This window comes from Bubalus kerabau, chromosome 20 (assembly GCF_029407905.1).
Source record: "Bubalus kerabau isolate K-KA32 ecotype Philippines breed swamp buffalo chromosome 20, PCC_UOA_SB_1v2, whole genome shotgun sequence".
Taxonomy (NCBI): domain Eukaryota; kingdom Metazoa; phylum Chordata; class Mammalia; order Artiodactyla; family Bovidae; genus Bubalus; species Bubalus kerabau.
Window position 1 is genome coordinate 18,710,644 of NC_073643.1, and position 22,729 is coordinate 18,733,372.

The 22,729-nt window shown below is 52.1% G+C and overlaps 1 protein-coding gene across 9 annotated transcripts in view; it reads right to left on the minus strand.

Annotated features, from left to right (window-relative positions):
• Window positions 1-22,729, minus strand: part of MTMR14 (myotubularin related protein 14) — a 45,475-nt gene that overhangs the window by 2,921 nt on the left and 19,825 nt on the right. For 2 of the 9 annotated variants that reach the window (XR_008706321.1, XM_055558557.1), the window contains exons 8-18: window positions 19,507-19,577; window positions 18,838-18,912; window positions 14,075-14,141; window positions 13,139-13,224; window positions 12,804-12,880; window positions 12,530-12,566; window positions 10,103-10,173; window positions 9,110-9,168; window positions 8,806-8,944; window positions 7,899-8,078; window positions 1,291-1,446 (exon numbers count right to left, since the gene is read on the minus strand). Coding sequence is in view for 8 of the 9 variants with exons in the window: in XM_055558557.1 (XP_055414532.1) it covers window positions 1,291-1,446; window positions 7,899-8,078; window positions 8,806-8,944; window positions 9,110-9,168; window positions 10,103-10,173; window positions 12,530-12,566; window positions 12,804-12,880; window positions 13,139-13,224; window positions 14,075-14,141; window positions 18,838-18,912; window positions 19,507-19,577 (1,018 nt within the window). In the remaining variant the exon portion in view is untranslated. Of the gene's footprint in view, window positions 1-1,290; window positions 1,447-2,401; window positions 3,803-5,778; window positions 6,382-7,898; window positions 8,079-8,805; window positions 8,945-9,109; window positions 9,169-10,102; window positions 10,174-12,529; window positions 12,567-12,803; window positions 12,881-13,138; window positions 13,225-14,074; window positions 14,142-18,837; window positions 18,913-19,506; window positions 19,578-22,729 lie in introns of those variants that run through there. The other 7 variants (XM_055558563.1, XM_055558561.1, XM_055558564.1 and 4 more) reach the window with 7 other exon arrangements.

The following is a 22,729-nucleotide window of genomic DNA, read 5'->3' on the forward strand; positions in this document are numbered from 1 at the left end:
TCTCAGAGGCCATGGGATCATGGAGAACCTAGCCCTCCTCTGGGAACCACCCAGAACCTGAGGAATGGCTAGGGACACAGAGAACTACCTAAGGCATTAATTACAGGATCCAGGGCTGAAGCTGCCCATTTCAGTGGCTAATGCCAGGTAAGTGAGGGTGCTATTATGCAGGGGCAGAGATGTCAGCTTCCTCCAGCTCCTAGGCTCTTTGGCTTCAATAGCAAGAGCCTACGGAAACACGAAGAGAACTATGTCTTTAATTTTTCTAAGAGATCTTATTTCTGGCTTAAGGGAGTGGCTATAGAGAAAGCTGTGCCAAGCCCTAGAGGCCTTTGAAGTCCTTGGGCTACTCCTGAGCTGCAGGGCCAGGGCTTGCGAGGACCATCCGAGAATCCCAAGGTCTGGCCCCTGCCTGCCCTAGGCAGAATCCGTCTCAGCTCCCAAAGGCAACCTGCCTCCAACCTGTCAGTACTGGAGGGTATGAGCTGATCCTGAAGGTGGTGACGACCACCCAGCACCTGAAGTTCATTCAGCCCATATCGGGGGCAGTAGTGGGTGGGTAGTTGAAGGCTGTCAGGCAGCCACAGTCAGATCCTGCTCCCCAGGCCACCGGAGGCTCCCTGCCATCTGACATCTGTGAAACAGCAGAGCAGGCAGGGGGCAGGGCAGCCTGAGAAGCAGCTGCTCAAGTAGATGCACTGCTTGAGTTGGAGGCCCAGTACTGGAGCCTTGGAGGGAGAGGAGTTTATAGGCGTGGGCTTTAGTATTCCCGTCCAATTTTCTTTCCTGACCAGAGGCAAAAGCAGATGACAAAAGGGGGCAGGGAACAGCAAGGAACCCTCGGTTCTGCTTGGGAGCACAGCCCTTGGGCTAACCCAGCTCCATTCTGGCTCTTTCTCCACCATACACCTACCTTCACTACCCCACTGTTCCGCTTTCAAAGGATTCTCATGTCAGGCAAAGCCTTGGACCGAAATAGCATCCTCTATAGTTAGAGTCCAGCCAGCTTTCCCTAAGGGTGTGCCCCAAGACATCCATGGATGGGTTTCAGAGGCTGGGGAGAGTGAACACATTCTATCACCCTTCCTGAGCAGCCCGTCAGCCCCCTTCACACCTCAGGGTGCAGGACCAGAGAGGTATACTTAGCGGAGACATTCAGGAGGGGCAGGGAGCCCAGGCCAGCTCCCTTAGGCCAGCTGCCACCTCATTCCTGGCCAGCACTCGACTGCTTGCCAGCTTCTCACACAGGCAGGGGAAGGGGCATCCTGTCTTCTCAAGCAAGACACTTACAGACAATTGTTAGGGAGCTCATCCGGGAAGCTGAAAGGGAGAGAGGAGTCTGTGTGCAGGACAGCCCGTTCCTGAATACTGCCACAGCCTGTTACCATCTGCCAGCTGCCAAAGTCTGTGGAGAGAGAGGATCCGGGCAGGGGATGGTCCACTGATCTGGGGCAAAGAGGAGAGAGAGGGGAGATGATGTAGTCAGTCATATGCCTGACAGGGGAGGTCCTGGAAGAGTCGGGGTCGGGGTAGGGCTATGGTGGCCCTGGGACCTGGCCACAGGGGCCTAGTGGAAGAGCATCTGCAGAGTCAACTTTTGCACTTTCTCCCAAAGTGCAAAAACTGCTGCACAGCTTATGACCAAGAAAGAAGAGTCAAGACCATAAGAGAGGCTTAATTGTGAGGACAATACTTCATGCAAAGATTTACAGGAGCAAAAGAACAAGAGCAAAGCATGGTGACAAAGGTGAGCAAGCAACCAAAGCCGGGGATCAGGGCGTGCCTGCTCTGCCTGACAAAACAAGTAAAATCTCAACAGCACCACAAGGAGGGGAGCAAGACTGAAGGCTCCAGGAGCCAGGATCACCTCACTCTCCTGGCATGAAGACTGGCAGGATGGGCAATGCAGAGCCCAGGGTCACTGAGGTCCTATCAAAGAGATGAGAGAACGAGTCTCCTGGGGATGGTGGATGTGGTGACCTAGATTGAAAAGGAGGGTACGGGTGCCCTGAGCCCCACCCTCTTCCTCTGCAATGCCTTCCAGGAGCCAAAGTTTGTATTCACAAGCATCAACCCAGCAAACTCACTGTATGCCCAGAGGGGAGGGATGAATCTGGTAGCCAACTTGACAGCTTCATCAGACCTTTTTCAAATAGAGGTTTGCATGGTGTGGGGAAAGGAAAGCTGCACTAGGAATATACCACTGCCACCAGCTCCCCACTCACGGCCAAGCCTTCTCTGCTGTCTCTGGACAGTGGCCCAGCCAGTGGGGGTGGGGGAGGAGGGGAGGAGCCGGGGAAACATCAAACAAGGCCCTTCCATCAGTGACACCAGGTCCCTGTCCCCAGAGGTATATCATCTTTGATGCCTGACCCTTTATCCTTTAATTCAAGAACAGCAGCAGGTGTTCCTGAGGGACCAGAGCAGAAGCATGAATCGTGGTATAGGGGGTGGGGAACTGACAAATGAACTGACCTTGGCCCAACCAGCTGGCTGGTGTCAAGGGCTCCTAGACTGAGGTGACAGTCCCCTTGGGTCCCCAGGCCAGCTTTATCCGCAAGCAGTGGCCAAACTGAGTGCAGCTCTGGCCAGCGCTACATCTCTGCTGATCCTAAACTGTCTCCATCTTAGAGGCAGGGAAATGGCAGCCTGGGCAAGGGAAGACACTTGCCCAAGGATCCACCACAATTACTGAGTGCAAGAAGAGATTTTTATTTTTTAGAGCTAAGCTTGATTACAGATTTGCCATACAACAGAATCACCTTGAGACCAGGGAAAACAGATGGCTGTCCACATTAACGCTGCCATGATGGAATCTCCTGCAACACAGCGACTTGCCATATTCCTTGCTCCTGGCCTACCCCGAAGGTGTGTGACAACAGGGCATGGATGAGGACAGGATGGGCCGCTTGGCGGAAGCCCTGGCGATGACAGAGCAGGCTCCCTTCTTCCCAGGCAGAGATGCTTGGTGGCCAGATGCTCTATCTTTGGTGATCCTTAACTGTTTATAAATCAAACAGCTGACTACACATAAGAGCAAGCTGCAGGCCAGTCTGGGGCCGGTCCTGTGTCTTCTCTGGGTCATGCTGGGGTCTCATGTTGGTGCAACCCCTCTTGAGGTCAGCCTGGCTCCACATACCTCATCTATTGCTCCAAGCTTAAGATGGACATTCTTTTCCAGTTTTTGGGAAAACAATCGTTAAACAACCAAGTGTTGAGGGAACGAAAGTAATGTGAAGTAGAGGCGGCTGGGGAGGATGAGGGACTTCTAGAACAGGGAACATGGGGGTTTCCATGTTCCTAACCCCACTCCCCAGGGCTATCAGTGACTCACATTTCCAATGGGAAAAAGACAGCCAGGTAGAATGTGGTTACAGACAGGTTCCCAGCAAGGGCTCCTGGTCTTCTAGGCTGTGTTCCCTGTACTTGCCCTGCCCAGCAGCAGCAGCACCAGGCAAGAGCCATGCTTGAAGCAGTCAGGGGACAGCTGTGGCATGAAGTAGACAGCATAAATAGCAACAGGACGCATGATCCCAGGGGTCACAAAGTAATCTCAGCAAGCAGCCAACCATCTTCTGCATTTTTTTCAAGAGTTGAATACACAGGCTCCAAATGAACCTTTTTATCTGAGGCTCTTGTCATAGAAAGGGTTGCAAAGTAACATAACCACTGAGTTCCTGGGTTTGAGAGCAAGGAGCTGTACAAAGCACAGAGGTGCTGGTAAGTGCCAATTTAAATCAGCTGGCGAGAGGGGACACCCTAAAGATGACAGGAAACAGTCACCAGAAGGAAGAAACTGCACCTGCCAAGTGAAAGGAGGGAAAACCTTCAAGTTAGCCCCAGTGCACAGGTAACGCAAGCAGCTTTAATAAGCCCCATGCCCTTCTTCCCTACACCTGAACTCAAGTACACACACAGCATCCACCTCCACCCATCTACCTACAGGACTGGAGGGGACATTGGGCCAAGCCATCCTTAAACTGGAAAATGGTCGAGCTGACAGTGCTTCCAAGGTCACCTCACTTAAACCCAAACTTATGAAGACAAAGATCACTATTCCTACTTTAATGATGGGATGAAAAAAATGAGCTCAGAAGGGAAGTGTTCGACCTCAGTGGCAGCTAGGACAAGATTTATCAGATTTGAAAGATCATCAAGTTTCCCCCAGCCTGGACTTTAAGCATTGCTCTGTGTGTCTGTGTGTGTGAACCAGGGACCTCTGCATTCATGCAGCAGCCCAAGGAAAAGTTTTTTGAGGCTCCAAGTTTTCTCTTATCCATCTCAGTCTCAAGCTGGTAATGCCTTAACGCTCCTCATCACTCATCCCTGGTCTGGACCTGTAGCCCCAAGTGCTGCTGCTGCTGTGTTGCTTCAGTCGTGTCCGACTCTGTGCGACCCCACAGATGGCAGCCCACCAGGCTCCCCCGTCCCCGGGATTCTCCAGGCAAGAACACTGGAGTGGGTTGCCATTTCCTTCTCCAATGCATGGAAGTGAAAAGTGAAAGTGAAGTCGCTCAGTCGTGTCCGCCTCTTAGCGACCCCATGGACTGCAGCCTACCAGGCTCCTCCGTCCATGGGATTTGCCAGGCAAGAGTACTGGAGTGGGGTGCCATTGCCTTCTCCGTAGCCCCAAGTGAGAACTCATCAAACATGGGACAGGAACCCTATGTGTCATAGAAAGCACCCTGGTTTTCCTGCCTCATTAAACACAGCCCAGGACACAGCACATTGCTTGTAACAACAAGTAGTCAGTAGGTGGGGAAGGGTGGGGGAGGAGCCGCTATCTGGGCAGCAGAGTTGGTGCCTATGTTGTCACTCAGCTATTCAACCAGGCTGCTGGATGTCCCTCAGACAAGTTCATCTGCTCTTCAGGCAGCTTGGCCTCCAGCTGGGCTCAGCGATAGCATCCTCCCACTCCAGGCATGTACAATGCTAGCAATCCCCAGCCCCCAATGTCTGACCCTGGAGCAGAGACCAAGACCATACAGAGAGGGGCACCTTACTGATCAGGCCTCAGGGAGGCGTCCTGCCTCTTCCCAGCCCAGCCCTGCAGATGACGAGAGATTTCACAGTGGTCCAGAAACACAACTCAGAAGCTACTGTAGTGACAACTAAGGACACAAAAGGGCCACCAGTCTTGCCAGTCAGGGGTATGGGGTTGGAATTGGATAAGAACCAGCACCCCACAGAACCTTCTTTCTAACCCGACACCTATTTCGTAACTTTGCACAAAGCTCCCCCAATTTTTTTGCCAGATGCTGCTGCTGCTAAGTTGCTTCAGTCATGTCCAACTCTGTGTGACCCCATAGACGGCAGCCCACCAGGCTCCCCCGTCCCTGGGATTCTCCAGGCAAGAACACTAGAGTGGGTTGCCATTTTCTTCCCCAATGCATGAAAGTGAAAAGTGAAAGTGAAGTCGCCCAGTCGTGTCCGACTCTTCACGACCCCATGGACTGCAGCCCACAAGGCTCCTCCATCCATGGGATTTTCCAGGCGACAGTCCTGGAGTGGGGTGCCATTGCCTTCTTTGCCAGCAGTCCCACCTTAAACGAGATATGCTAATATGGACATGGTGGGGGGTGGGTGGGGAGGAGAGGGTGGGATGAACTGAGAGAGTTAACACTGAAACACAGACATTACCATATGTAAAATAGGTAGCTAGTGGCAAGCTGCTGTATCACACAGGGAGCTCAGCCCAGTGTACACTTACGGCTGATTCACACATGGTAGTATGGGAGAAACCAACACAACACTGTAATTATCCTCCAATTAAAAATAAAAAAAATTTTTAATTAAAAAAAAAAAAAAGAGATACACTGGTAGAATTTAGGACTCTGCAGCATATGAAACCCAGAGAATTCATATTATTAGGGGAATTTTGGCTGTCACACATAGCTTTCCACACAGTTCCTCCTGCTGCATTAAAAAGCTGATTGGTTATTGTTTCCTAAGAGTAGCAGGAAAGCTAATGACAGAATCCCTCAGGCACTTTAAGATAAGAAGGACTAAATTAATTTTAATGTTAATGGAGATACATAATTATAATTAGAATGCTCTAAATCAGAATCTAGTCTTTCAAAACCCCTGGCAAACAAGCATCCAATCTGGAACCCTGTCTCCTAGCCAGCCTGTAGCCAGTCCAGCCTGGCTACAAGCAAGCACTGACAGAACAGCCCAGCAGAGCCATCAGAAACCACACAGCAGTCCACCCCATGCCTCTCCAAGGCCTTGTGCCCCATCTTGGTCCAGTTATTCCAGCCTCCTCCACCAGGCCCCCGCTCACATGGTCCCAAGTTCAGAAGGACACTCCCAATCCTCCTCAGCCTTGTGGACCATCCTGGACCAGCCATAGCATTTGAGCCCAGTGCAGGTGGAAAACCACTGGGGAGACAGAGGGAAATGATCACAAAATTGGAATGAATGTCAGGAAGAAGAAAATGATTAAGAGCTAAGGTGAGTGGTGGGGTGCTGCCTCAGTAAGGGAGCCCTAACAATTGGACACTTAAGACCAGGAGGACCCAGGAGACGAGGGGCATCTTCTGGTTTCCTTCCCAGTTGTCCAGCAGTGTTGCACAGGCAGGAAAGGAGGGACGGTGAACAGGAGCTCCAGCCGCAAGAGCGAGGGCCACGCGGTGCCCCAGCAGCCCCACAGCAGCCGAGGAAAGCTGACATGGACATGGGGTGGCACCGAGGATGTGCGCGAGCACAGCTAGGGGCTTATCTGCTGGGTGCCACCTCTGCTCAGCTGCCTCCACCAACCCGTGGGGACAGAGGGGTTGTGGCCTTTGCTTACCAGACTCAGCTACAGCACTGGCAGACATGGCAGTGCTCGGAATTGAAGGGCTCACCTTCAAGTGACCCCTCTGGACAGTGCAGCTCCTACTCGCCTAGAGCTGACCCACTCAGCCTGCGAGGGGAGGGCGCTCTTCCCCACCTTCCTCCATTGCCTGTCTTTGCCCAGAAAGGGAAAACCAGAGGATGGCGAAGGAAGGAGATTTTCCAAAGTTTCAGGTCTTTCCTTATAAGTTTGCCACCTTTGGGCTCAGTTTCCTCTTTGGTAACACGTCTGCTACAAGGAGACCTGAAATTCTGGAAAATCTGACAGAGCTGGACTTGAATCTAGAGTGGACTTTAACACTTATGATCTTTCTGCTAAAGGTCTTTTCTCCCTGGCATTTGTTAAGGACCTCTTCAGTCACACACTGCTTTGTTCTTTCCAGAAGGACTAGACATTCTCAAGGCGTTAGAAAACAAAATAAATCACAGGATTTCTTCCCTGGCTGTATGACTTGGAAGGTATGAGGTCAGTGAGGAAATCCTTTCCCCAAATGCCAGGCCATCCCTCAATCCTAAACCTGCCCGGTGCTCAGCTTTCATCTCACCAGAGAAACATGATTTCTGCAGCACATTCCAGGCCCACCTGTCCGTCCTGGCTGAGCTGCTCTCCTACCGGGTGTACAGTCTTGTGAGGTTTACCCCAGCCACACACATCTAGCCTGACTCCCTACTGGCCATTCTCTTCCATGCCCCACCAATTCAGACAAGGAATGGGAGAACCAGAAGCAACTCCAGAGGATCCAGCTCCATCTCTTTAATCAGAATGTGGCATTCACAGGGGCTGAGACCTGGCAAAGGCAGCAGGTGGTGGCAGCCCCGACTCCCTGCCCATCACATCACAACTGCTCCACCTTCTCGACTCCACATCGGCCAGCGCTCCAGGAAGGAGGGCTCTCAGACTGCTCTGTGAACCTGCTTTCACTCTGTACCTCCAAACAGTGGGTGAGCCTGCAAGTCTGTTGATCCCCTCTGGTCTCCTGGATATACCACCTACCAGGCCGCGTGCCCTGGAATCCCAAGCTCCAGCCTTATCAAGAGGGAAGGACTTTGGAGCTCCTCACCTGGGCTTGGGGACCTCCAGGGGACTGCTACCCATCCTGAAAAAGTTGTCAGAATGGTTCGAGGACGAGGAGCTGGAGGACTTGGCTTCTACCAGTCCCTGGTGGGGAGGCAGGCGGTCCTCGGAGGGCTGTGGCCGGTTCCAGAGCATGCTCTGTGGAGAGGAGGAGTGGCTCTTCCTCCTGTGGTGGGAAGACAGGGCTGCTGGTGAAGGGCCACCTCAGGCCCACCCTCTGCTCACCTGAGCTGAGTCTCTGGGCCCAGTTTTTACTTCCACCAGAAAAATGCCACATGGGAGTGGGCACACTCACCACTCCCCTGGGCTTGGCCATAGGCAGCGAGAGCTGGGTCTTCACAGAGGGACTATGGCGTTCAAACACACTGACCTACTGGCCTCAGTGCACATGCTGGGCAACAGATTCTGAACTAACAGTTTTAAGGACTGCCCCTCCCTCCAAATGTTGTACAAAATCTCAAGCCCTTTGTCCAGGGAGAAAAGTCATCTGATTCTCAAAGGAGCTGACCCTCAAACGAGCTCCCAGCTGCAACCATCATTTCGTACTCAGTACTTTTTTCTTTTTCTAAGCTTGGCCCCACCTCCCTGGCAATCGATACAAGGGAGTGCCCCCATGAAGTCCCTTTAACACCCTCCCCTCACCCCACCTTGTCTGCCCAGCCCTGCAGCTTCTTCCTTTGTCCCACAGGGAGCACTGGCCCTTGATGCTCTTGGGCCAGCATGGCAGCATCCCTCCCCAACCAGATGGCTGGCCTCTGAGGTCCAGTAGAGACAGCAGGGCAGGTAGCTGAGCTCTTAGACCTACTGTTGGGGCCCCTTTGTTCCTGGGGCTCCCTGGAGCTGAAGCCCTGGCTCCCAGCTGTTAGCAAGCTCAGTTCCAGCCTGGCCCTCACCAAGCTGCCTGAGTCTGTGCTCCTGCAGGGACCAGCTCCACGGTCTCATAGGTGAAGCTCCCGGCGGCTCCTGGGGAGCTCTCCATGACTAGAGAGAAGTCACTGCCAAGGCTGGTGGTGCTGCCACGGTCCTTCCGCCCTGAAAAGAGGCCAGGACCATCAGTCAGCATATTATCTTCTATGAGGGATTCCCCACCTCTTCTACACCATACAACTGGAGAGAGAAGTTCCTAGAACAAACAATCTCTATGTGGTCCATACTCAGAAAGATGCACAGAGAAGTCTGCCGGGGCCCATGACTCACTCAGCATGCAGATATCTTCCACGGTGAAGCCTGCATCCCGAGCTGGCAAACTCTTCCTCCTATAAACAGAAGCCAGAACAGTGAGCTCCAGATTGGACTGGGGGTATTCTTTGTCTCCCACTATGCTGCCCACCTGGAAAAGAAGCTCCAACTCCGTGGAAACTCATGGAGACAGGTCCTACCTAGCCTGCTGCAAAAGGCCAAGGCCCACTTCAGGGAGGCCAGCAAAGCCCGCTTCCTGCCCGTCAGCATGGTCCCTCAGAGGTCAAGTCTGGCTCAACACATTAGGGGCCTGGATTTGGAAGGTGAGGAAACACGGCACAGACACCAATTCTCACAGGAGCAATCACCAGGCCAAGACCCCTATGTGTGTCAAACTGGGAGCAGACTGCTCTGTGGTGGGGGGCTGCACAGACATACCTCTGCAGCAACTCAGGGAGGAGAACTTTGGCCTTGGAGGTGGTGGAAGGGCAGTTTTGGGGTCTCCCCATCCCTTCCCTCCAGCAATGTGCCCTGCACCCCAGTCACAAGATAAGCCTCTTCACCCTCTGCTGCTGCTGCTGCTGCTAAGTCACTTCAGTCGTGTCCAACTTTGTGCGACCCCATAGACGGCAGCACACCAGGCTTCCCCGTCCCTGGGATTCTTCAGGCAAGAACACTGGAGTGGGTTGCCATTTCCTTCTCCAATGCATGAAAGTGAAAAGTGAAAGTGAAGTCGCTCCGTCGTGTCTGACCCTTAGCATGGACTGCAGCCTACCAGGCTCCTCTGTCCATGGGATTTTCCAGGCAAGAGTACTGGAGTGGGGTGCCATTTCACCCTCTGGCCCTCTCCAATTACCCCTATCTGCCCTCAGAGGGAAGGCAGGGATGGAAGGCCAGCCTGCCCAGCATGCAGGGAGGCAGGGTGGGGAGAAGACAGCAAGCGAGACCACCTGCCCTAGCACAGCCCCTCCCAGTGCACCTGCCTTCCAGCAAGAGCAGGTCTCTCCTTACCTCTGTGTCTTCAGAGCAGAGAACTCTTCAGAGATGATATGCTTCAAAAAATTGAAGCAGAAGAAAAAAATCTAAGAAACAGACCAAAAATCAGCACACATGAGAAGATAGTCTTCCCCAGGGAGAAGGATCTAGGTGGCTAGACTCCCAGGAGAGGGCAGCCAATGACCCTGGTCACCCCTGCCAGACAGCAGCCCCGCTCTGGGGACCCTGTCAGATATTCTGGTGTGGAAGAAGAATGGGTGCCAGAGAGGGCGTAGCAGTTCAGGCAGGCATGCCGGGGCTGGGCAAGGAAGGAAAGGACTATGTTTCCTTCCTTAGAACGCAAGAGGGTAAGCCAGGGATGTTTCAAACCATCTTCAAGTTCCACACGTGTGTTCTCAAGCTACTGAAAACGATGAAGATAACAGTCACTTCTCCCCCTCAGTCTCTCCTGAGAACACCATGGAGAGAGGGTCACAGGGAAGGACAGCTGGGAGAGAGAGGATCTGGAGGCAAGACACAGCAGGAACACCACAGAAGGGTAAGGAATCAGATTTCATAGGGGAAATACCCAGAAACAGTGTGGTTCAGACCCACAGACTGCACTGCTCAGAGATCAGGGTCAGTATGAAGTCTGAGACAGGCCAAGGCAAGGGGAGGCCCTGAATTCTGGCCCCACATCCACATCCTCGTCTCTGTGGGCAAACGCTCTTTCCTTCCAGCCAGCACACACGTCCATCAGGCCTCTGCGAAGTGCACACAATGCTCTGTCTCTGCAGTGATTCTGAAAGGTGTGGTCCATCCACCCCTCACTTGGGAGAAACACCTACAGAGTATCCCAGAGCCTGGTAAGATTTCCTCAAAAAGAGGAGGGAGAGCGCCAAGGTCAGTCCAGTTTGAAAACTTGGTTACAAAATTTCTTTTTTTTGGCTTGTGGGATTTTAGTTCCCTGACCAAGGATTGAACCTGGGCCCTCAGCAATGAAGGCATGGAGTCCTGAACACAGAGTTCTAACCACTGGACTGCCAGGGAATTCCCTGTTAGATACAACGAAACAGATGTCTTCATTACAGACTTTTCAGATTTTAATATGCTAATGTGCTCGGAGAATCTCAAAGGCAAAGGAAGGGTATAGAATGCTGTTTAACAGGTCCTAGCCTTTTGCATGTTTTTAAAGTTTCGGTATCTTGAGTGTGTGAAGTGGGAGGGAGGGAAGGGGGGAATAAGAGAAAAGCCCACCTTCTGCCCGCCCTCCCGGCTGAGGAGACCCTCTTGTTTATACTGAGACATGGCCAGGGTTTGAATCCAGAACCCACTGGGCTCAGCTGCATCTCCCACCCAGTCTCTGAGGTGAAACCTGGCCTGCCTTGGGGGGTGGGGGACAGCATGGCAGTGGGTGGGCAGTAGGTCCTGGGGCATCGGCACCTGGCAAGTCTCAAAACGAGAGGCTGCAAAGGGACTGTGTGTGCAGCTTTCCGTGCCAAAGTCACTGCCTCTGAGGAACAGGCTTATGAGCTCTGCAGTTCTGGCAGATGCGATAAGTGCTCAGAAGAGATTTGCAAGGGGAGAGGAGCAGCTGAGAGGGAGGAACAAAAGAAGAAGGCATAAGATAAGATCCCAGAAAGAGGCAGCCTCAGGAAGGGAGGAGGATGCTTCAGGAAAATGGGGGGTGGGGGTGTGGAGAAAGAGACAGCACTGCGTGCAACTCCCACGCTGGGCATCTGGACTTGTTCTCCTTGTGAGGCAGCAGGATGGACACCAGGAGACTCAAGGTTAATCACACTTTCCAAGATCACCCAGGTATAAGTGGCACGACTAGGGTTCACACTTAAGTCTGACTCTAGGTCTGCGTGTAGGGAAAATAGGCTGAAAAAAGAATAACAAGGCGAAGGCTACAAAAAGGATGCTGTGTGGACAGGGCAGAGAGGAGGAAGGAGGGACAGTGCCCAGACAGGAAGGGGACCCAGGGCCCCTGACTGGGCCTGGGCCAGTGGTGAGGGGCAGGCAGGCCTCTGCCTACACGGACAGCCCTAGGGCTTGAAGTCACCGAGTGGGTGTGATGAGGACAGAGGACAGGGAAGAGCTTCTGGGTTTCAGCTGTAAGGGTGAGGGGCACAGGAACGACTTGTAAATTGCTTCCAAAGCTGAGTGCAGAAAACAAGGTCAGCCGTAAAAAGGATGGCAGAGAAAGAGGGGAGGAGGACCGACACAGGAAGGTCACAGGTAAGTGTCCTTCCTGAGAGAGCGGGGGACTAAGGTGCAGCGTGGGGGGCTGCTGGGCTGGATTTCTTCCTGCCACGCTGCCCAGCCCCAGCACACACCAGGCAAAGAACTGCCCCCAAAGTGTGGACACCAAACAAACCGTCATCCTGTCCCTCTTGGGAGTACAGGAGCCAGAGCTTGCGGAGCCCTGACACGTGCTCGCGGACTGTGAGCAGTACCCACCTCCTCTCCTTTGCTGAGTCGATCTACCAACATGTGCCTGAAACAAGAAGGCAAGGAAGTCAAAGCCAGCAGTGCGCAGGCAGGAGAACGGGGAGAGCCCATGGCACCGGCCCCACAGCCTCGGGGGGCCTGACCAGCGCCTCCTGTCTTCCCAAGGGGGTGGGACTGTCTTCACCTTCAACCCTGTCACAGGAGCCCCCACACCCGTGCACACACTTGGTTCTGAGGCACTGCCCCCACCCCACGGCCTGCTGTCCATCCCCCGAAGGCTCACCCAAAGAGGAACCAGTCGTAGGCCACTGTGAGGTAGAGGATCTCAGCGGGCTTCAGGGACGCGTGGATGAGCCCGTCCTGGAAGAGACGTGTACAGATCAGAGAGAGGCCCCCTCCTGGCCTCAGGGGCTGAACCACACCCATAGAACCCCGACAACCAGGCTGCCCCACAGCCCAGGAACAGGGTCAAACTTTACAACTTCTGCTCTGGACACCTGAAGTCCCTCATGCCAAATCCTCTCTGCTTCTGGAGACAGGCTCAGCGCTCCCCAAGGGTAGACCCTGTAAGGGCCTCTGAAGGCTCTCTGACCCCCAGCCCAGCCCATGTGTACTCACAGCCCACAAGGAAAGGCGTAGGAGAGAGATGAAGAGGGGGGTCCGGTCCCAGCCTGAGATACAGTGTACCAGCAGCCCGCTGTCGTCTACGCAGCAACACAGGACAGGTGGCCCAGGAGAAAAGTAAACACAGGCTGATGAGAAGGGGATGTGCCACCGCCCAGGTCTAGGGTGAGATCCAGGCTACCCCAGAACCACAGTCTAGCTCCAGGGGCAGGCAGGGGATGTCCCACCCAGCCTGCCACAGTTTAAGGATGGGCACTTGACCCAAATGGAGACAATGAGTGTGAGCTCTGGGACAGAGACTGTGTCTCTCTTCTGGAGGATTTAAGGCGGCAGGAGACAAGTCTGAAATGACTGCCGGCTTTGAGCTAACTAAACAGTGGATATGAGACAAGGAGAGACTGTTTCTGCTATTTGTCTCCTGGCTCTGCTCTTGGGCCTTCTTGGTTATATTGTTCAAGCAAATGCAACCTCACACAAGTCCTAACTGATAAGGAGCAGTCAGAGTCAGATTGCCCCAGGACACTGAGCGTCGTGGGCTTATCCAACCAAAACAGTCAAAGCAGTTGGAGCACCATCCAGAGAACAGGTCTGTCATGGGCTTGTGTGTGACCAAGAAGAAGCCAAGGCTGACTTTCTCTCAACTTTCTGAACCGGAAGAGGCTACTGCAGCCCCACACAAAAGGCTGAGGTTCAAAGCTCAAAGGCCAGCTGAGTCAGTGTAGGAACACCCTGTGTGTGCTTCAGATTGTAGAAGTTCATAATTTTGTTTTCTAGGGTTTTGAGAACATGGAATAAATCCGCCAATGATGAGCAAATCCCCATATCCTTCTCCCATAGAGCAAAAGGCTCCAATAATCACACACAGGTGCTGTCAAGACCTGGGAACACCCCGAACATCCACTGGCTTGAGGCAGGCCGAGGCGGACTCACCGTCATTGTTAATTATGGAAAGCAGCAGTTTCAGGTAGTTTTGTGTTTGTTGCACCAGGTCCCAACTCTGTTGGAAAAGAAAAAGGATTCTAGGAATAGGTATTTAATTCATAATGGGAATTTATACTATATTTAAAAAATAAAAGACCAATAAGTTATTTTGGGGCAAAAAGTACCCCAGATTCTCTGTGACTTCACTCCCCACATGTCCCTTCACCCTTTCCCACGGGCCCACCGCCTACCCCGGTGTGCTCTCACCCAAAGTGAGAGCGAGGAAGGGGAGCCATGCAGAGGCCCGGGCAACCCACACCACCACGCCCACTAGCAACAGCTGGATATTAACCTCCTGTGTGTCCTGGGCTCCAAGCACAGCTGTCCAGGGAGTTAACAGAAGTCAACAAAGAACCTCAAGCCTGTGGCCATTGTCATCAAACAGCAAGAGCTACTTCATCTGCTGTTATATCATAGAAACTAAGGAAAATATCAGCCTTCTCATCAATCGCTTCTTTACTGCTACTCACTATACTGTCTTTCGATGAATAACAAATGCAGTCTGGCAGACAAAACTTTTAAAACAGGAGATCCATGAGGTAGGAGATAAAAAAATAAGCAAAAGCTTCTTAGAGATCGGAACCTCTGTTCTAGCCCAAGCAAAAGGGCTAAACTCGACACTCTGAGAAACAGCCCACTTTGGAGTCTGGAACTCCACGGAGGGGCCTGACCCAGTTCTGTGGCCCCCGCCCCACCGAGCTGGGGACAGTCTCTCAACACAACTGCTTCTCAGTGTCTGGGCTGTGCAGAGAGGCCGTGGTGAATGCCAGCAAGAGTGCTCCCACAGGGAGGGTGAACACAGCACCTGTAATTGGAATGGTTTTCCCAGGAATTTCAAACAGGCTCATTTACCTGACCCTCCCACAGACCCTGGAGAGTCCTGACCCACTTTCAGTGGCTCCAGAGAAAGCCGCTACAGCACCACATTAATAAAGTTATTATCCATGGCAGCTTGGGGGTCTCTCTGCTTGTCTGGTTCAACATGTCAGATACACCACTGTCCACAGATTTCCTCCTCACTGTGAGTCCCAGAGGAGAAAGAGCAGGAGAAGCAGGAGACTCGCAGCAGATGCGCGGAGTGGTTGGACGGGTTGGGGGAGGGCTGCAGCAGCCAGAAGGCAGGGGGCCGCCAAGGACGAGCCTGCAGGGCCCCCCAACCACAGCAGCTGTTTGAAGGGGACACCAACGACCAGGAAGCGGCAGCACATGCTACTGGCCATGGCGCCTAGGGCGGGGGCAAGAACCACAGCCTAGGGAGCACTGGGTTGGCGGAAGCCCGAGGTCACACAGCTAAGCTGAGCTGGGGTCTGGACCCAGGCCTGTGGTAAGTCACACGCTACACTGTGATGTCTATTTCCTCAGATACCAGAGTGAGGAAACGAATGTCTAAGGAGAGTATAGAATGTGAAGAGGACCCTGGAAATGCATGAAAATCTACACTCATTTCTGATTCACCCCATGTGTGCCGTGAAAAAGCCTCCGGGTGCAGAGCCAAGTACCACATATCTGGCTTACATTTGTATGCCTGGAGTAGTCTCCGCTGGCCGGCAAATTCTTACTCATCCTTCAAAGGCCCAGCCCCATTATCTACATACAGTCTTCTTCTGTAGCCATTGGCCAATAATCTTTCTATGCAGATGACAATTATGTGTTGTCTCTTCTCCTAGACCAAGTCCAATGAGGGCTCTGCATCTATAAGGCTTAGTGCTTAGGGACTAGGAGATACCCTTGGAAAGTTCCTTCACTGCCTGTTCATGGTCAGGGATCTGTGTGAGGAGAAGCAGCCACTGGAAGGGGCCTTTGGGCACAGAATGAAAGAGCAGAGCTCTAGGGGATTCCATTCGGCTACTCAGAGGGCAGCACTGCTCCTCGCGCGCTGGGAACACTGCAGTGAACACCACTGTGGGCCTGGCCCTGGGACACAGCAGTGAACACAATAACCCCAGCTCTCGGGGCTGCACGGAACGGAAGGCAAAGTGAACTGCTGCAGGCGTGCTGACTAAAAGAAGCCCTGTAAGATGCTGTGGAACCATGTAATGGGAGGTGAGCCTAGCCCGATCCTCGGGGACCATTAGGTAAGGCTTTTAAGAGATGGTGACATGCATGTGAGAAAAGGGTTTAGGGGAAGCATCCAGTGTTTCTGGCATAGAGAACAGCACGTGCAAAGTTGCAGAGCATCTTCCCTAGGGAAGACGGCCAGAGTGGCTGGAGGAGAGGGAGGGGACAGCCAATGAGTCACCAGAACGAGCTCGGGCCATGTGAGGGTCCTTGGACTTCTGAGGATAACAGGAAAAGTCAGATGGAATGTGGAAGGATGGAGTGACAATGACAATCTTGGCCTGTCACCTAAGTACTGCTCTCTGCCAGGCCTTGTTCACATACTTAGGTTCCTTACTTCCAGTCGGCTAACCCTCAGTGTGGCCCCACTCTCAGCCCTTAGATAATGGTAGCCTGTATTAGGCCAGTGACATGAGACGGAAGCAGGAAGGGCTGGAGAAAATCCCTGGGGCAGAGACTTAGAGAACTAATGGGAACTATAGCCATCAAGTGAGGGATAAGAGCCACCATCCCCAACATTCTGAGTTTGAGCATCTGGGCAAATGGTGGAGGGCCTGGGGGTGCTGTGGGTTTTGACAATTCCATTTTGGGCAGCTTGACTTTCAGGTGTGCACATGACTGGACATTTGGGAAAGACTGTAGATGCGGATCGCCAAGTGAGGCCTGGCCTAGAGCCCCAGGCCTGGGTGACCCGGCAGAGGGTGAAGGGAGTGGTGATGGGTGGACGGGCCCGGGAGCTGAAGAGTCAGCACAGGGGCTGAAAGGACCAAGCTCATACCTGGCTGAGGAAGAGGACAGCAAAGCGCAGTGAGGCCAACTGGCTGAGCAACACCAGAGACAAAAGCTGTTGTTGGCAGGCAGAGCTGGGGGAGGCCCTGCCCCCTACCCTCGTGCCCAGGGCTTTATGAGTGCTCACTCCCAAGTTAGTAAGCCAGGAGTCCCCCTCAATCATCACTAAATTGGTCCGGCATTTCCGTTAACAGGACACTTTCATGCAGTGATCGTATCTGAACCTCACCACAACTCTGAAACAGGTGCTGTCAATTCTGCTTTCAGAGGGAAGTGAGGTCACTTGCTCAAGGTCACAGAGCCCCGTGAGAACAGCCGAAGGAGCTCACACCCAGGGCCTCTATCCACTAAACACAACTCCTCACACACAAGGGACCCTTCCCAGAGAGACAGACTTCCTTGGCAGCATCAATGCTATCAACATAGTTGACAGCATTGATGTACAGTTATAGGGAATTTGGTGAGGAAGTGGTTCTCAGATCTGTATGCACAAGGGCAAAGAACGGTGCCAGCAGAGAGAGGGGTGGTGGCTGGGTGGGGCCTACTTGAGGGCTCTGCACACAGCAGATTCAGGAGGAGGCCTGCCGCTTTCTCTGGCTGTGCCGCCTGTCTGGGGACAGACTGGGGCCTGACAGTAGGGAACAAGGCTCCTCAGCCTGTTCCACCTTTCTGGGACACAACAAACAACCTATCAGCTCTCGTTCTGAAGTCCCCTCTCTTGCAAAAACACCTACACAGAGAAGACCCAACACCCCTATAACTGGCTCATGCCAATAGTTATGGAGCAACTGCCTTGTGTCCGGGGGCACACGTACAAGAAAAAAACAGGGTAAGCATGGCCTCTGCCTTTACAGACCCTCTGCTACTAGGATAACAAAGTCCAAGGTGATACTGGAACACAGAGCTGCGTAACAGAGGGTGCTGGGCCTCTGGGAGAGGGAGATCTCAAGGCTGAATGGGAACTGTCCAGACCCAGGGGCAGATGAAAAGAGGACGGAAGCAGGATGTTTTCTAGGTATTCAGTGGCTCAGCCTTCTGGCTCAAGGCCATTTTCAGTTCTAGGATGCACAAGCCGTGGTTCCCCATCCTCCTGGTGTTCAGTCTACAGAAGATGGGGAAGCAGCTCTATTATAAATCAGTAACTAGAGCTCAGTGGAAAACTCCAAGAAAGACACGCCCAGGGATTAATGGGAATGTAATGCAAGCATCCAACTTCCCAGGGATGGGGACAGGAGGCACATCAGGCAAGTCTTCTTGAAATGGACACTCAAGCCAAATCCTGAAGGCAGGGTGTCAGCCAGACAAAAGGAGTCTGGGGGGGGCCAGCCAGGCAGAGGGAATAGGCGTGGGGAAGGCAGTGGGCAGAATGAGGCTCCCTGTCCTGGCTGAAGCAGGTGGCAAGGAGACTGCTAATGGGCCACGGGCTTGTACAGTGTGGGCCAGACGTGGTAGACAGATGGGTTCATCCAGTAAGATTGGCGCCCCTTCCACGGCAGACAGTAACGAGAGACGTACAATGGAAATAATTTTCAGGTCTCTATGAGCAAATTAGGTCAGGGAGCGCTGCACTTCCTCTGATGGAACATGCATTTAAAAGGTAAAATGAAAAAAGTCACTAAGTCCCAGAGCCGGAAAAGCAAACTCCACGCAGTCCTCCTCTGGAAACAGAACCCCCTGGTGGATGCAAATCTTTCAGTGAGTCATGTTCAGAAAGCTTTGATTTTCTGGGCCAAGAGCAAATCAGGAGAGAGAGTCAGAGAGACTAGCAGCTCCTCCTTTCCTAGGCTGTCAGAGGTTGGAGGCGAGCCAGGCCTCCAGACCTCTGCCTGAGGGGCTTGTGGGTTGGGCACCAGGGGTCCCCTCACCTGATACTGGCTCCAGTCAATATTCAGAGAGCAAGTCAGGAAGTCAGGGATGCTCAGAGGGGCATCGACGTAGTCCTGGGGACAGAAAGACACTGTGAGACACAGGCTGGCCACCAGGAGACGCTATGGTGACAGGTGGAGGCCCTGAAGTTGCGGCTATCATGGGCAGGCAGGGTGTCCCCCCGACAGTGCTCGCCTCCTCTGAGCTAGATGCCTGTGCCACCCTGAGAGGGAAAGCTTAAAAAATCAAAGGGACCAGATATTGCTGCCAAGTGGAGTTTTTCAGTTGGCCATTTGAGTGTTTGCTGCTGAGACGGAGGTGATGGACTGGATTCAGCCTCCAGCAGCTCCTGGGCTGCTCCCACCCACTGGGGAGGACCAGAAGGCTGCCCCTTCTTCCCACAGGAGGTGGTGGAGCAAAGATGAAGCATTTCTCCTACCTGAAAACTTTTTTAAAGAAAGGGAGAAACTAAAAGGGGGTGAGAAAATAGTATGTGATAAGAGTTTAAACATGTATATCTAAGGAGAAGAGGGAGAGAAAAAAATGAGACTCATTCAGGGAAGAGAAAAGAAACGAAAAGGGTAGCTGTTTTCCCCTCAAAATTTTCTAGCTGGTTTCCCTTCACAAAGGAACAGAAGACCCAAGCTGACAAGTGGTACAGTTCATACCTGCTTCCAGTTAAAAATGAGCCCTTCAGCCATGTAATCCCGATCCTTATATTCCTTGAAAAATTCACAGCCTGGAAAAGAAGGGCAGAGTTACACCACCGCTCTTCCTGGCCCAATGTCCTGAGACACCCCTGGGCGCTGGAGGACGAAAGTGGCCACCAGCTGACACGAGTGGGGCCTGGACTGGGTGGGCAGGCACCTCCAGCGCTCCTCCGGTTTCTAGTCACGACCCTTCCTGACAAGGTACCGCCTGCCTGCACACCACTCTCTCTCTCTCTCCATCTGTGCTCACTGGTTGCTGGTCACCTCTCCTTTCATTTCAGGTTCCTCTGTTCTATATGCCCCTGAAGTGCCAACAACCAGAGAACAAAAGCGTGGCGTACAATTTGAACCCTGGCAGCACGTTCTCAGCAACTTATCTAGTCACATAAGATCACCCTGCTACTACTCCAATAAAGCAAATACTGCAATAATGCAAGCCATGCAAATCCTGGTTTCCCAGTACATATTAAAGTCAGGCTTATACTATATTACAGTTTATTAAATGTGAGATTACATGATGTCTTAAAAAACCAATATACCTTAAATATAAAAAATACTTCAGGGAATTTCCTGGAGGTTCAGTGGCTAAGACTCAAGAGTACTGCTGTGGGCCCGGTTCAACACCTGGTTGGGGAACCAAGAACCTACAAGCCACGTGGTGTGGCCAAAAAAAAAGCTTTATTCCTTAAAATTGCTGACCAAAATCTAAGCCTACAATGAGCTGGAACAGTAAAGTCAAAGATCGCTGATCACACATTACCATAACAAGTGTAGTAATGATGAAAAATTTTGAAGTACTATGAAAGTTATCAAAATGGGACACAGAGACATGAAGTAAACAAATGTTGGAAAAATGGTACCAACAGACTTGATGCAGGGCTCCCACAAACACTCAATTTATAAAAGATGTAAAATGTAAAGAGTAATAAATCGAAGAGCAGTAAAACAAGGTCTGCCTATAGCAGCCCCATAGGCTTTCAGTGAGGACTGAGCACTGTAACATGCAGGAAAGGACCGTGGGCAGTGCACGGGACAGGTGCTCCAGACACACCCATCTCGACAAGTGAAACGCCGTAAGAAACACCACCAAGGTAAGACCTCAGGAACCGAGGGAAAAAGAGTGAAAAGGGCCCTGCCAACGTTCCCAGCCTCAAACCTCAGTCTTTAGCTCAGCTCTGTGACCGTGTACACGTGAACGTCTCTCAGCCTTGACTTTCTCATTTGTCAAGTGGTTAAGGACGAGATGAAATAATACACAGAAAACAGCTGGCAGAGCACTGATGGCCCTCAGGAGACAGCATACCAGTGCCACCTTCCTGCTGAAGCTGAAGCAAGAGCCCAGCGCAGCCCTGCAGCTCGATCCAGGCGGAATGAGGCCTGCCCTCACCACACAGCCAGGACGGCCAGGGCCGGGGGGTTGGCAGAGAGCTTCCTACATTCCTCTCAGGTCCTCTGTCAGAGCCAACACAAACTCTGAAGGACACAAGCCTTTGGCCACAGGTCCAAGTCTGAGGAGGTCCCCAAAGACAACAGAACAACTGCCTGAATTCTGTCAAGGTAGCCACAGGCCATCAACATTCCCATGGGACTCTCCAGCTCCTCGGGCCACGCTCAGCCTGAGGTCACTCCTGGGAACAAAGGAAAGGTTCCTCTGGTAGGGGGAAGTCTAGAGACCGAGCCCGTGTCCTGGAGACGTGGCTCTTATCCACCCCCTACCTCTGCCCTCCTTCACTCTAAGTCCCCAGGCCCCTCTGTAGATGGGGAAGTCAGGACACAATACTCAGCCCTAACACTTCAGCCTATTCCTAGGCGCCTCACTGGGAGAAAGAAGAAATATAAATATCAGACAGAGGACCTGAGCTTATCAGCCCAGGTTTAGAAGAGACACCAATTATTCCTCAGAGCTCCTGTGAAGTGCTCTGCTTTCTCAGACTCAAGCACTCCAATCAACACCACAGGCTCCAGGCCCAGCTCTGAGCAGCGTGTGATACAGAAGCAATAGACTGTGAGAAATGGAGGGAATTAAAACAACCTTGATACCCAGGGCAAGGCCTGACATTCATTACCTCAATGGGCTTCTGAGCCTGTTGAGAGGCAAAGGGATGGCACCAAAAGTGAAGCGAGAGCAGGCGCTCACTTGAGAAGGAAACAAATTAGACTTGTGCTGGGGAGTTTTCGGCCCCTTCTATTTTGGGGCCTGAGGGAAGTGCTCCCAGAACACTTCTCATTTTCAAGGGCCAGTCAAAGCCTAAGTTAGTCTGACAGAGAACTGATACCACCACAGTTCCTGTCTGGGCTTCAAACTCATCAGAGGGCTCAACGGAGACCCCTGAAACGGCAGCAGAGTGCATTTCAGGACTTGGTCTGGCTAATGTTAATTTTGTTATGAAGTAATATAGGCAGGTGAAGAAATTCAAGAACATAAGAAGTAAAACACAGGAAGTAAAAGTTGCTTCTCCTGTGCCCTCACATGCCATCTCCCCCACCCCAGGCTTCTGAATTTTTATTGATTACCCACCCCCCTTACTCTCCCCTCAACACACATACGACTATCAGATCCAGTCCATGATATTCTAGGAAGAACAGGGGAAAAAATTCAGAGATAGATAGTATCATCTTACCATTTTGGCATATTTCTTTCTTATCCTTTGTATAAGCACTTTTCCTCGCACACAGTTGAGATTTTACTATTTCACTTTGTATTGTGCTTATTATTAGCACCTTAAGCATTTTTCTATGACTGTGTAATATCTCATTCTACAATACTATGGGTGGCTGTGCCGTTATTTACATAATCCTTATTCTGATTAATGAAAATATTACCCATGTTTGGCTGGGTATAAATGGACGTGATGAAGGACCTCCCTTGGTGGTCCAGTGGTTAAGACTCTGCCTTCCAATGCAGGGGCATGGGTTCAATCTGCTTGGGGAACTAACATGCTGTGTGGCCAAAAAAATAAAACTCACATGATGAACATCTGCAGCCCCAGGCTGGCTGGATTACAGCCTAATGAATAACTGGGTCAAATGGTGTTAGTTTCAGGAGTCTTATAACAAGTTGCCCAATGACAGCAGAAAGGATATTGTGCCACTGTTCTGGCACAAAACAATTTTTTCTAAACCAAATCCTACTGAGAACCTGAATACTAATACAGAAAGCTGACACCTGGGTCCTCAGCCA